The sequence below is a fragment of the Melospiza georgiana genome, chromosome Z (assembly GCF_028018845.1).
Source record: "Melospiza georgiana isolate bMelGeo1 chromosome Z, bMelGeo1.pri, whole genome shotgun sequence".
NCBI classification, from domain to species: Eukaryota; Metazoa; Chordata; class Aves; order Passeriformes; family Passerellidae; genus Melospiza; species Melospiza georgiana.
The window spans coordinates 27,378,244-27,393,401 of NC_080465.1; the positions used below are offsets into that span (position 1 = coordinate 27,378,244).

Below are 15,158 nucleotides of genomic sequence, written 5' to 3' on the forward strand. Positions count from 1 at the left end.
GGAGGAGGACAACAGAGCTGGAGGAAGGCTGGAAGGCACATCCTGTGAGGAGGGGCTGCGGGCTCTGGGTCTGTCTGGGCTGGAGAGAAGGAGGCTCAGGGGTGACCTCATTGCTCTGTACAGCTCCCTGGGCAGGGGACATGGAGAGGGAAAATCTGATCTCTTCTCTCTCCTCTGGACATCAGAAAGCACCTTCCTATTAAGAGAATGGTGAAACACTGACACAGTCTTCCCAGAAATGTGGTGGATGTCCTGTGCCTGTCAGTGCACCTGGACAGTGCCATTCACATTGGGCTTTAACTGCTAGTCGGCCCTGAAGTGGTCAGGCAGCTAAACTACACAATCTCTTTAAGTCCTTTCCAACTATTTTATCCTGGGCTAGGTTTCTTTCTGCTATTTAATCAGATATATTTCTGCTAATTAAAAATCAGTAACTTTCAAATGTCTTTCAATTTTGCATGTTTATTTAACTTCTGCATTTCAAAAAGTATTTGTAAAACACTTGTATGAAGATAGCAAGGACTCTATTTATAAATGAGATTTTTTGCCAAATGTGAGGGACAGTCTCTGTAATCTTTGCCATGTAGATGGAAGAGAAATCACAAAATGTATCCTGCTGGCTCCAGAAATTCCTGTCTGCTGCATTGAAGTTAATAACATCTATGGACAACACATCATAGACATATATTATAGCACCATTTAGGTCCCAGCTTTCTGCAAGTCTCCTAAATTTGTTGTTATAAATCTCAAAAACAACCAAAACCAACTCAGGACTGAGCTGAGATATCTGAACTGAAATAATGAAAATTGCAATACACAAAATGATATGTATCTTTCCTGCAGTATAATCAGATTTAGCCCAGACCTGCAAACAGTTGTAAAAAAATCACTTTACTCACATGGGCTCCTATCAGTTGGTTCTGCCACTGAATCCAGTGAGTGCTGATACACTTATGTTCTTTCATGTCAGAATTGGAAATAAAACTATTACTTGAATATTATCACCCGATGTAGAAAACATCTGGAAATGAGACATCTATGCTGGACATTTCAGCATTTCTGGTTTGAAAAGCAAGGAATAGAAACTCTTTGTTCATCACTCCATAAAGACTATGTTCTCAAGTGATTAAACTGTATTCTTTGAAGTGTTATATTTGTGCAGCTGTGCAGCAAATAAGTACAGAATACAAGATATGTTACATATTGCATGTACACCAAAAGCTGTTGAAGTTCCTGGGGGAAGTGTGCATTGAATAGGAGGCCCAAGTGTGGAATGTAGGGTTTGTGTTTGTAGAAGTGCCTATTTCTGTACGTATGTATGTGTTCAGTCAATGCATCCTCAGGTACTGCATGGATGCAGTGCGTGTGTCTTTCCCAGTTCATCCACTCTGAGCACATCCAGAGGCCCTGTCCCCAGGCAGCTCTCTGCAGGTTTGATTTGCATGCATTGGTAGGTCCTGCAGGGTGAAACAACTCCTAAGGAGCGGGGACTGCTCCTGCTCTGGCTGAGGCAGTGGCGGTCACTCCGGGATTCAGTCACAGCAGCAACAAACCTGAGCACTCCCATGCCTGCAGCTCGTCATGATCCCAACAGTATAGCTACAAATCCCTTTATTTTCCCTCTGACTTTCACATCATTTACCCAACTCCTGTTAAAGAATACACTTTCACCCTTCCTACAATGACAATGTTTTGTTGCTGGATACAAATGTTTATCCGACATACAGGGACCCTGGTAACACAGAGGTACCATTGGTACAGGCATGGGTTAGTGAGTAAGAGACTTGGTTTCCAAGGTTTGCAAGTCCTGTCATCCGTGACAAATGACAATTCCATGTTTCTTGTCTCACACCAGTTTATTGTTGTGCATTCTGTGTGAGTCTTGCAGGCGGTTGAATAGAGAGCCGAGCAAGCAGCTCAGTGTTGATTTGTTTCTCTTGATGAACATAAGGATACTGTTACTTGCTGCTCCTGCATGGTCAGTCTGTGGAGCATCCTTGTTTGACCTTCCAGCTCAGGCAGATGGTGTGATTCATGGGGTGTCCTGAGCAGGGCCAGGAGCTGGACTGGATAATCCTCATCAGCCCTGTCCAACTCAGCATACTCTAGGATTCTATTATTTTGTTTTTCTATTTGCACAATATTAGGCCGGATCCTGCTGACTTCCAATCTTCTAATGACAAAGTAGAAATACTCTCTCTAATGATAAATTACCTAAGTCTGCAAAAAGAGGTTTCTCTTCCTTTGACATCTCAGAGAGGTTAGTGAGTGGATCAGACACCAATGTGTAAGCTTTGTGGAGGAGAAGCAATCATTCCTTCCTCTTCATTTTGTACACCACGTATTCTCTCTGAGCACTGAACAAACAACACAAAAGTTATAGTATCTGCTCTTGCTCTGAGTTACATTATCTGCCCTTGCTCTGGGGCGTGGTTCAATGGGGAAATGGAAACAGAAGGGAAAAAGGGCAATTCTTCCCAGTACTCCCCACCTAGGGAGAAGGTGAAGGAGCAGACCAGCAAGTCAGGCCTCCTGCTTCTCCCACAGAACCCATAGCATGGAATTTCCTCTTTTGTGATAAAACATTGGTAATAACCACAAAATTGCACGCTGGAGCGGTGGCTTGTCACGGAAGGATTCAGTATTATCCCTGTTTACGGAGTGGAAAGAAGTGTGGAGAGCTGAAGCTCCTGCCCAAGCCACCTGGAGGAAGGAGGATCACCTCAAGACGAACCCTGTTCACCTCTCCTTGGCTTCATCCTCCAAGGAGCCTTTGACTTCTAAGGAGATTCACAGCTCAGAAAGTCAAATGCCTCAAAATTAGGAGAAAAAAATAATGGCTATCCATGTAGAGCTGAACTCTGCTGGGCTTATGTGCTTATATCCTGACCCCACCAAACCTGGGAGTTTGGTGAAAAGTTGCCATCCATGCCTTAATGAGGGGTTATGCCTCCTTTTCCCAGGGTCCCTGGAACAGGGAGTTACAGAATTGTTTACATTGGGAAAAAACTTCAAAGATCATCTACTCCAAAACCTCTGCCACGGGCAGAGGCACCTTCAGGAAACTCAGCCTGTTTTTCTGAGCAGTGACAGAATAGAAAAGAGATAGAAGAGCACTGGACCTGTTGAAAAAAGAAATTGGGTCAGAAATACAGTGTAGTGCACAAAGCAAAATATTTCAAGGCCCTCTCCTTCCTTCACACATTCACACTGGTTACATTCCCCAGCTTTTCCCTGTGAGCATGCATGTGCATAGTCACGTATGTGTGATGCCATAGTGTTGGTGGACTGAGTTACCTTGAAGTTGGTCTTCAATAAGGGCCACAAAAAAATAAAAAAAATTGGAGAAAGTCAGACCTTTTTGTCCTTGAGGCTCCTTTCAGGTATAAAAGTGCAAATGTTCATTCGGGGTTTTGAATGCATAGTGTGCAGGCCAATATAGAGTTGAGTGAGGGTTTTGCTGATTTGTTAGGTTTTTTGTTTAGTTGGTTTTTTGGTCTTCTGGGGCTGTAGGGGTTTTGTTTGTTTGTTTTGTTTTTTGTTTTGCTTTTGTGTTTTGGTTTTGGGTGTTTTTTGTTTGTGGTTTTGTTGTTTCAGTTTTTGTTCGGTTTGGGGGTTTTGAGTTTTTTTTTTAAATTTTTTCAGTTTGGCTTGGTTTGGTTTTGTTGTTGTTTTGTTGGGTTTTTTGTTTTTTGTTTTTTACTTTTGACTACTTTTCTGTTGGTTTCATTGTGTTTATTTACCCCAAAATACCTCTTTTTGGAGTAAAGATAAAACAATTTACAGCTGTGGGATGCAAACTTCAAATCTTTGACTCACAGATTTTAGTTATTACATTAGTCACATGCATTAGTCACAAAGCAGAAAATCACTCCAGGAAAAAAATCTCTCCAGTTAGCTCAAGACTACTAGATTAAGGAAAAGAGGAACTATGCAGTGCAGGATTGCTTTTAAAAATATGTTGTATTCAATCAGGGAATTACATCAGCACTTGAGTCAAAGCCTTACTTTCACGAAGATTGGAGCTTCAAGTTTGTCTAGACAAGTAATTTACAGCAAGGGGAAAAATCTAAACCATTGAATCCTAATGTTGTAAACAGTCTGTTATCAAGACTGGTAATACAGACAGAGCTCTGCTTTTCTCAAGGACCACCCACAAGAGAAAGAATTTGATATGGCAACTTGCCTGAAAAATTTATTTATGATACCCCAGTATGTGGTAGCTGCATGACAGAGCTGTACGAGTGGGGAGTGCTTTGCTGAGGGAGCAGCTGATGGGATTGGCCTTGACAGTGACTGCAGCATGCACTTCAGAAATGCCAGTCCTCCTAAAACACAGAATAAAGACAGGGAGTCTTCAAAGAGCCGCTTGACTATTCTGCTCTGTCCTTTGGTCTTTCCGGCATTATGGCATTTCAAGAATCCCAAATTAATCATAACATGTGTAAAGGGACAGTTGTTTTTCCTCCAGCCCCCTTTCCTTTTAAAGAGCCTTCTTGATTAAGAGCCTACTTGCAGACCTTCTGCATGGTCTTTGAGCCACAGTAGCACATATCCTGGTGCAAATGGGTTTCTGAAGGTGAGGGCAGAGCTCAGCATTACAACCCAGAGTTTTCCAAAGTGAGACACACCATCAGTCACTGTCGGCGGCTGCAGCAGGAGCATGGCAGACATCTGGTATAAACTGCCCCTTGACAGCCCCTAGCATCTCCTGAGACCACTGTAGGACAATGAGAGCTTTCTAAATCCCCTTTTCAGTCTTAGATATTAGAGCTGGATACCAGCATCCACACTTACACATTTTAGAACAGTCCGTGTGATCTACATTGAAATTGCTGTCCAGCTTACTGAGAGAATTGAGAGAGAGATAGAAAAATACACTTCTAACTGAAGTCCCCTACATTGATTTTGGTGTATTTTAACATTTCAGAAATTATTAGAATCAAGAGTGACTGAAATGTTACATAAAGCATATTTTGAACTAAAGCTATCTAAACTTTTCCAATGTTTCAAATCTAGTTGAATCTGGGCATTTGTCATGAAAAACTGAGGCAGACACACCGAAAAGGAGATGACCTGTAAAACAGTTCTCTCCTCTCCACAATGTTTTGGGGTTTTGATTTTAGTGGGTTTGGTTGGGTTTGGGGTTTTTTTGCTTTGGTTTGGGTTTTTTTCCACTTTGTTTTGGCTTTGAGTGTTTTTTAAGGGGTCGACTGGTTGTGAGTTTTTGCTGTTGTTGTTGCTGCCAAAAAGAAAGGTACATGAAAAAACAAAAGTGTGATTAGTGTTCCTGGCTACTTGTTTGGTGAAGAAATACACAAAAAAGGAAGCTGGCCCAAGAGGGTTATTACATTCTTCTCTTCCCTTCTCTTTCCTCTGCTGCTCTACAAAGTTCCGAGTTGAATGGTTCAGGAGTGAGTGGGGAGCAAGGTCAAATACATCTTTACACAATGAAATCACATCTTGATAGCTTTGCTAGCTCAAGGGAAAAGTATAAAATCTACTGGAGGATGACATGTTGCATTTTGCAATGCCCTGAATTATCCAGGCAGCTAGGATTGTTACTCCCTAGGAACAAATTAAAAATATTTAGGGTATTCCCAGGGAACTTTTTGGAAAATCTGTGTGGCAAAACAATTGTTGCTACCATTCAAAATGCTAAAGGCCTGTTTCAATACAACAAGAGACTTTGTTGAAACTGTGACCTGGGAGGAGATGTCCTCCCGCCACCAGGCTTTGCTGTGTTGTGAGCACAGTGTGAGTCTGTGCTGGTGAAATATCTTCACTGAACAGGTCCATGAAAATTATATTGAGGTCAAAGTTCTTTTCACCGTCTTCAAATAGACATTCACCTAAAATTTGCTGTAGAAGTAAATAGTGGGAAGAAACAATGACAAAAATGTGTTTGTGCAGAAATATTTGGAAAAGGAAAGGAAGAAGTCAAAAGCAGCTATTTTGACGTAGATTAAAGCCTATTTTGGGTGCAGGAGAGAGGAGGATGTGTCTGGCCCCAGTGCCTGACCTGGATCAATAGAAGGGGAGTGATCTAGGCTGAGGACTGATGCAGGTACAGGGCTCAGTAGGGAGTCTGTGATTATTAAGACCTCTGGATCAAAGTGTCTCTCCATGAAGACAAGAACATTTGTCCCACATCAAAGACACTAAGATGTGAAGCCACCTTTTTGGAAGACTTATTGCAGACATAGGGAGGCTGGTTAGTATTACTGCTGTTTAATGGCTTAAAATATGATAATACTATGAGTATTGGGAAATGCAGTTCTTTCCCTACAGATTGGACAGCCAAAATGGCTTCTGGAAGAAAATAGATGCAGCCTATATAAGGATTATAGCTGCTTCCTGTCCAGGGTAGGCTAACTTCTACAAGTGTGCTTCAGAAAGTACTGATCTGTCAGCACAGAAAGTAAGCAGGAGAAAGGCTTCCAGTGACCTCAGTGGGCTTTGGCTCAATCCCTATTGAGAAAGAATGAACCTGCAGAAAGCAAGACATCTTCTGCTGAAAGCAGATATTGTGTTTCAAGGAAAACTATAGTATTGTAATCTGTCTACATTCAGTTCTAACAGGTTTTTTACACAGCACGAATCTCTTGCAGGGAAGTGACCTGACTGAGTTAATCAGACCAACTGACAATTCTTACTGAATATTGAAGTGCTATTATTGAAACTATGAGAGCAAAATACCAGATTTTAAACGCTTATGTAGGATGGGCGAGCCAGTGCCTGGGAATGAGGTGTAGCAAGGCCTCACTCCTGGAACAGGCATAGCAAGGACGTGCTCTGCAGGGAAGCGAGCAGGTTTGTGCTGCTGACATGAGGAACCATCCATCTTATGCCATACTGGAAAACAGCAGCACTGCCTGGCACCTGAAACTGTCTGCTGGGAAGCAGCAACCCAAGAGTCGGCCTCACCCCTGAGACATGCTGCAAGAGCGTGTAACCAAAACACAGTCAGCAGTGCAACTCCAGCTTGTGCGTGGGGAACAGCAATGGTGCCTTGCCAGGAGCACTCCAAATTGCATAAGAAGCAGAACAACTCAGGGCTGAGAGAACAAATTAGACCTGTAGGTTTTATGTACACTGCTGTTTAAATAAAGCTCTCAAGTTCGAGGGAGCCATGCAGCTATCTGGGCAGGTACCTCTGGGGGGCACTATGACCACAAAATGAAACCCTGGAAAATTTGGCTGCTGTTTTATTCCCCTGGTTTTTTTTCCTCTAATGGCATTGCAGGCTTCGTACACTCATTCAGCTGCTCTCTCCAAGATATATACTGAGGGTTTTTTGTTTGCATGGGTCTTTTTTAGGAGAAATGAAAGAAAAATTAAATGCTGATTTCGAGGGAGTTTTTCTTGAGACAGAGCACAGTGAAATGCAGATAAAGGCATCAGTGATCTCTGTTCTGCCTCAGCCATACACAGACCACAGCATGTTTCAGCTCCACTCTTAGGTCTGACTATCCAGCAGAAAGTCCTGCCTTCTGTACACCTCTCAACAGCATGCCATCCACATTAATAACTTCCGAAACACCTGACTAGGCATGCTCGCACCAAAAGCCCACTGATGTCAGCACAGTATTGAAGAAGGATCAACACTACAGGAGATCAGCCCATGGGGCACACCTGGTTCTGCTTTATGTCTGCTCTGCTTGCAGAGTTTGGTCTAAATCCCCTGTGTTGTTCCGTTCCTACCCACAGGCTAACATATGGCTGGGAGTCAGATCATCTGACTGCTTTATGGGCTCTTATCTTTCACTGTGCTGCACACAAGAAGAAATACTTCTGGATCTTGCTCTGGTAGAGCAAACAATTATATAAGTGACATTAGGTAAATAAAACATCTTTTTGCCTTTGAAGAACACAAAAGAGTGTTATATATCTTGCTGATCAAAGGTTTTATATTGCCCTTTTTGTTACACACACAGATTGTTGTATTTGTCTAATGTTTACAGCATGTACAGCTGCTTTAATCTGTCACTCAGATTTCATAGTTTGTCTGCCTTTGGTTTTATCTCAGCTTTGAACAATAAGGCTTAGTGAGAAAGTATAACTGGGTATTTATGCCCCCTTTTTATTCCAGCTTAGGTTTTCACCTGCATCTTCTTTCTAATCCATTCCACCCCCTACTTTCCAGCCTGTGCTGAGCAGCACTGATGATTTAAGATTATAGTAAACAGGATGGAAATATTTCAGATATCATCAGAATGGTATTCTCCCTCACACACAGTGACAGAGGAACTTGAGTGTGCATGCAAGAGTGGGAGAAAAAAAAGAAGGCTGTAAAAGGAACTGAATTTAGGCATTGGCAGCCAGACAGTGGTGTTTTCTGGCAGACTGGCAGCTGCAAGTTGCCTGGAGGCTTTTTGGGCATGGTCAGGAACCACTGAGGCCGTGGAGCCAGTTTCATGACACCCTCAAGAGCACAGCCAGACAGTCACACACAGACTTCACAGAACCATTTTAAAGCATTCTTAAATCTAAATCACCTTGAATTGTAGAGTCCAGAGCTGACTTTCTAAAAATGTAAATGAAGTTCTGAGCCTATGTGAAAGTTGTGAGACAAGTATAACTTGTAACTTCAGCTTTTTCAATTCATCTGAATGCACATCTGTTTTAAACAAATAAGTATTGATTCCCTGATATTTTAGAGTGGAGAACCCAACTCAGCTTAAACAAATAAAGCAGCTCATCTCAGTGGGCTCCTCCAGGGCTTGCTGCAGCTTGGCCTGTGTTAGTTTCACTAATCTCTGGTACCTAGATAGGTCATGCAGTGAATTTGTTTTTTGACTTCTTTAATTTGTTTTCTTCCTTAGATGGGACCAATATCTGTGAAAACTAAAGCCTCTTTAAGATGAAAATTAATGAAACCAGTTTTGCTAACAAGAGTTGAATATTTTGTGACTTTAATCAAGGGCCATTCTTTACCTTGTTTGTCTCTTCTCTACTGTATTTTACAGAGGCAGAATATCTGGGTCACCTGGAGAGAAAACCTTTTGATGAATAAAGATGTGCATGCTAGGAAGTGGAGAAGAAAGAAACCTAGAGAGGAGCTGTCTAGGGAAAGGAATGTGAGATTTACAGGAGAAGTGTCCCTGGTGGCAAAAGAAGCTTGGAGAAATGTCTGCAAGGTGTGGGTTCTGGACATATCCTCCAGTGAGACAACCAAAGGAGGGCAGCTGCAGACTGAAAGACTAGGAATATGTCACAGCTGAGGTACTAGAACAAAGACCAAGGAGAGCAAAAGATGTCCATGAAGATGGAAATCAGCTTGTGAGGCAAATGTCTAATTCCCAAAGCCAAGTGGAAAGAGTTTCTGTAGAGGGGAAATTGAGAAAGCAGCGACAGGTAAGTAATTTCATTTTGCTTTCAGTGCTATAAAAGCAGTGAAAATCTTTAAACCTTTCCAATATGACTGATTCTGCCTGTCCCATTGCTTCTCCACAAGTCTGCAGGCTTGTGGAGTCGTTCTAGCAGCTCACTCTTATTCCTAAGGGTCCTAAAACTCCTTGCTGCTACCTGGCTTGAAATGTGTGCCCATCAGGGGGCAAAACCAACACCAATTCCATTTTTCTCCCTCCTTCTCTATAATTTTGGACTGTGAAGTGAATATGAGTTCAGTCACCTAATGGGAATGAGCTGAGGGTTGTGTGGCCCCTGCTGCACCTGAATTTTAAATTTATTTATTTCAGTTTATCTTCTGAGGCTATTTTCCTGCAAGATAATGTAGTACAGCACACAGCCCACAGTTTTAATTAAAGCCTGAGAATGTTTTTTAAGGAAGTTCTACAGACTGCAAAAAGACCAAACGTTTCTGAGGATGTTATATGTATATCACACTTAACCACATGCACCCAATGTAAGTTGCTCAGAATGGATAAGCAAAGCACACTCTGCCCTTTTCTTCAGTGCAGGAATAGTTTTGAAAACAAGAATGTTTAAGGATTAATTCTCTACCAAAAGAAAAACCAAACCAGCAGAAGCTCTTGGTGTCTGAGACAAATGCTTGCAGAACATTGTCTAACCATCTACACATGCTGATTTTATAGACCCAGGCTTTAAAAGGCAGCTTTCTTCTCCCAGAGCTCCACCCACATCATAAATCAATAAATAGATCAATAAATAAAGTAACAAAATATCTCTGCTGCTGATGCACAGTAGATGCCAGTTTCTCTTCCTGTTCTCTTTGGCTTCCAATGGATTGTATTCCAATGAATGGCACAGAGTGGGTGGCCCATACATTGATAATCACCTTAATTTTCAGAGTTGCCTCTATTACTGAACTGTGTCACTGATCCTGTCTGGATTACAGAAACCAATTTTGCTGATGAAATCACAGAGAATTTCAGTAAAAGTTGAATAATATTCTTTCAATATTGAATAACTGTGTGGGTCTGGCTGTGCTTGCAACATAGGCATATGGCAAGCACATGAACAACATGCTGTACTCTGAACCTATTGTTTTAGTTTGTTTCTAGCAGTTTCAGTCCAGAAAAATCCACTGCTAGTAAATTACTTGTGATGGTTTGTTAGGAGAAAAAGATGTCACAGCAGAAGAATATCCTCTCTCCTTGATGCCCTCCCTTCCCCCTGCCTGTTGAGAGAGTATTGATGTTGCACACAAACAACTTTTTCATTTTCTTTTTCCAAAGTATAAGCAAGTCTGGCAAAAAGAAAGTAAACTTCATGATTTAATAAGAGTAAATCAAGATTTGTCAGGAAAGATAGTCCTTTGTTAGATTGAGTTTCATACTTGGATAAAACAGGAAATCTTACAGACACATATGCCCTCCTCCAGATTCTAATGTAATAAAAAATATTGCCTCTCCTCAAAAACACTGTCCACTTTTATCCTCGCACGTTGTATCACAGCTATATCAACACAACATTCATATCCTTGTGAGCATCAATCACAGATACTTGTTTCTTATTTGAAAATTTTAGATGTTGCTTTTGGAGTTTTTGAGGACACACTTGCAACCATCTCACCTTTTTTTACATTCTGTAATGGCTTTGGGCATTAGACATTTGCCTCACAAGCTGATTTCCGTCTTCATGGACATCTTTTGCTGTCCTAGGTCTTTGTAACAGACTGCACAGTAAAACTGAAAATCAGTGTATTTTTTAAATTTTGTTTTAACTTTTAGATATAGTACTTTTATATATTCTCTAATCTAGTTGCAAATTTCTGCTTAATGTCAGCAACAAGTTCTCTTTTCTTAACAGCTGCTTAACAACTCTATAGAGACAGCCTCTGGCTCCCCAGGTGCCATGTAATTCCAGCAGTGGGCATATTCCAAATCCCACTTAAATGTGGAGTAATTTTCTACTTTTTCCACAAAAGAAGGGCCACCCAGCACAGTCTGATACATCTGATATGTTGGAAGTGCTCACAAGCACAGCAAGAAAGTGACTATTGCTTTTTCAGTACATTTTCGCACCCTATTTGATGCTGTAGCACATCCGGATAGTGCATCCATGTCTATGCTGGAGATGGCAATTTCCTGCTTTAAAGCTGTTCCTTCACATGCATTTGGCCTTCTCATTTTTCTTCATCAACCATCTTCTCATGAAATCTTAATTTCTGTTGTAGGGTGTTTATTACCTCTCCAGCGAAGCGGTGCGGACGGAGCACAGCCGCTTGAAGGATTTGAGATTCTTCCCTTGATCTGGGCATGGCTGCCTGCCTCTCCCTGGGAACAGCTGCTGTGTGGAGCATCACTCATCCTCTTTCTTGCAGGACTGCTCTTTGTCCCTGGTACTCAAAAGCTGTGCTGCTGAACCTGGCCTTGAGCAATGTGAAAGTGTGCCACGTAATTTGATGTGAGGTGACACATCAGGTCAGCTCCTCTGGGGATGAGGTGTTGCCCCCAGTTCCACCAATCATCAGGTTATCTAGCAGCCAGCTACCTGGCCAAAGAAGCACAGCCCGTGTACACAAAAGTGGAATTCAGCTAATTTCACCTCCAGAAGCTACTTTCTATGTTGAATGTGGCAACATAATTCAGGAGGCAAGCAGAGTTCCTCTAGGGGCTGGTAAGCTGCCTTTGCCCTGCTGGGGTGACTTCCCAATGTTCCAGCAGCACCCTGTGGAGCATCCACGTAGGGAAAGCTACACCTAAGCTTGGAGGTAGAGTTACACTGGGATGACCCCAAGCACTCTCAGGGCCATATTAGTCCTTTTCCTCTTCTGGAGGCGCTGGACATTTTAGCATTCGTGTAAATAAAGTATGTGTGAAACATGTGTTGTATCTTTCCACACAGACACACATGCATGACACAAATGCTCTGAGGCTATCGGGTCGTTTATAATGCTCTTTGGTTTTTATTACCAAGTAGACACAATATTTTTCATGTACACAACTTGCATATTCACTATTATTTTCAGCTGTTTTAAAGTAATAAATATTCTCATGCACCTGGACATAGTGGTGCTGCAATTCTTATACATTTGCGTCTCTCCCATCACTTATTTTAAAAGTTCAGTATTGGTCTTTTTCTTATATTTCCTATAGTGTTATTCTAAATACATGTATGATCTTAAAAAAAAAAAAGAAAAAAGAAAAAAGAAAAAAAAAGCCAATGGACCTGCCATTTCTCTGCAATCTTGTCGAGACAAGACTCTGCATGGTGCTTCCGAACAGAATAATGGCATTTATCCCAAGGTGTGTTTCTAGCTGTGCTCCCCCTATCCCCAGCAGTCTGTGTGGTGCACTGACATAAATTTGTACTTGTGAGAGTGCACTACCACATAGGGAGCAATAGCTGCCTTTCAAAATGCATCTTTTTTCTTTTGAGAGCTTTTGCTATCAAGTCCAAACACTGGAAAAAAATGGGAAGAATAAATCCTCCAATCACACAATTTACAAAGTATGAAGCTTTAGGATATTAAAATATTATTAAAAGAGTCTTCACTTTGTTGGGTTCACTCACGTCCTCTGCATTGAACTTGACTTGCTCTAGTTAATATGATGTTTCCTTGAGTCAGAGAAAAAACCAAAGGAACAGAGTGAAGCATAAAGGACATATAATCAGGCCAAGACCTCTGGTATCAGGAAAGGACTAAGAACAATCAGTGACACTGGAACACAGATGCACTTATGCTTATAGAAGCATAATAGCTTTGTTCTCAATTCAGATATATTTTGAAGGTATAATAAAATGTTACACTGCAGTTTCTCATGATATGATGTCCTGGGTGGATCCTGACATACATCAGCATTTTAGAAATGACATTTAACATCTAGCAAGAAATGAAACATAATTCTCCAGGTTTACAAGAACGAGTAATAAAGACCATGAGTGATGGTCTGGCAGAAAAGTCCTGGCAAGGAGGATTACAGTGGATTTTAATATGACTTTGGAATGTCATGTAAGGGTACTTTTGAAGTCTACATATTTTGGTATCTGCTTCTCTCTCCATGTACCCCAGCTTTAGCACGGCTGCATCACAAAAACTGAATGAGTGGTATTATGCACGTGGTATTGTGCAGATTTAACCGCTGGATTGTCCCCTGGGAGCAAGCCACTGAAGAAAGCCCTGCCACAGATTGTAACCTTTCTTCAGCAGAGGGGCGAGTCACAAGAACACATGCACACGTGTGACAATGTGTTTTTATAGGCCACACCTTCTCCCCTTTTTTGTTCCTGGTGGAAGACCCTTCACCTCTGAACAACTGAGTGCTTTAGGTGGCATGGCAGTCACTAGCTGCTCCTTCCATGCTGCTGTTGGAATGACACTCAGGTAAAGGGAAACTTCTTGATGGCAAAAGTTGTGGCCAATAGGGAGGGCATTCCTGATAATGTAATTATTAGCCAAAGGAGAAACTCTGGTCACCTCCAGCAGGCTTCTCTAAAATCCATCACAACATTAACAGTAGAATTGTTGAAAATTCTTGCTCCTCCTTCTCGGTGGGTGAAGTTCATTCTTAATGAGGGGCTTCTACTGCTAAACCCAGGCCATGCTTTCTGTTTTTTTCAGTAGATGAAAAATGAGAGAGCTCCTAAGAAAAGAGCTTAATCTGTGAAGAAATGGGGAACTCAGCATACTCACTTCATAAAGAAACCTCTAAGGAAATTTGGTCTGTTAAATTTCTCTAGTTTAATAGCTGTGAAGTCATAAAATTTAACTGAACAATGGTTTTCCATATAAAGATCTCTTCAGTCAATAGTTCCTCTCTAAGCTGTTCCAAATCATCTTGGCTCCAATAAGATCAGATGCTCAAACAGCCAGTGCAGGAAACAGTGTGACTTCTATAGGTTTAGCAGCTGTTCAATACGTTCTGTACTGGTGTACAATTCTGTCACATTTTTCACAGGCTTCTGTTATTGTGTCTATTAGACAGGACACATAAGAGATAATTTTTTAAAGCAGTTTGTGGGGGGAGGCATTGCCTTTTACAGTATTTTTTAATTGAGATGTAAACAGAAGTCCAACTTATTTAACCTGCAAATGGTTTTGCGGTAAATTAGCAATATAAAAGGGGACTATCTGAGCTTCCAGAGTCTGACAGGTGTTTCGCAGTCCCAGGTGGTGATTAATGTCAGTGATATTTATTTATCTCATGAACACTATGACAAATTAAAACACAGCCTATTGAATTTCTTGTGCTTGCTTCACCAGAAAATAAAAACAATATAAATTCTTTTAGTCCCAATTCCGTTCTCCTTTTCTACAGGTCAGTAAATCAGAAATACAGTGGAGACTGAACACATTTACTCATCATGAGCCTCAAGTTCGTCAGTTGCCTTGCTTTCTCCAGCTGGAAGGGCATCTGCCCTGGGCTGGGTACCACAGGCTCTTGTCTCTTGCCAAGAATGCTGTTGGAGGTTCACTGTCATCCTGCTGTGCCTTGCACTCATCACTGCTGCAGTGCTGTGGAAGGACGTGTCCCTGAGAACAAATTTCAGATTTCATTAAAAAACTGCGCCTCCCTAAACTTTACAGGGAGGATCAGTTGCATTTTCAACCACAGACAAACCAGGAAGTTGTAAAACAGTTGTTGGAGAGAATGTATGAGGCATTTTGTTTAACCTGCAATGCAGAGTTTCATTCAGAGATTTTTCTGTCTTGTAAAATACAGACGGACACATTTCTAAACAGCATGTCACTTCAAAATGTGAAACCAAAATTCTCAATTTTTTACTTA

General features: G+C 41.4%; 1 protein-coding gene across 4 annotated transcripts in view; it reads left to right on the forward strand.

The window, feature by feature from the left end:
• The window catches only part of SLC35D2 (solute carrier family 35 member D2), a 60,612-nt gene extending 48,147 nt beyond the window's left edge, over positions 1 to 12,465 (forward strand). For 2 of the 4 annotated variants that reach the window (XM_058044237.1, XM_058044238.1), the window contains 2 exons: positions 7,711 to 7,840; positions 8,970 to 9,043. In XM_058044237.1, the coding sequence (XP_057900220.1) occupies positions 7,711 to 7,813 (103 nt within the window). In that variant the 3' untranslated portion in view covers positions 7,814 to 7,840; positions 8,970 to 9,043. Of the gene's footprint in view, positions 1 to 7,710; positions 7,841 to 8,969; positions 9,358 to 11,602 lie in introns of those variants that run through there. The other 2 variants (XR_009115941.1, XM_058044239.1) reach the window with 2 other exon arrangements.
• Positions 12,466 to 15,158: the final 2,693 nt, after the last annotated feature.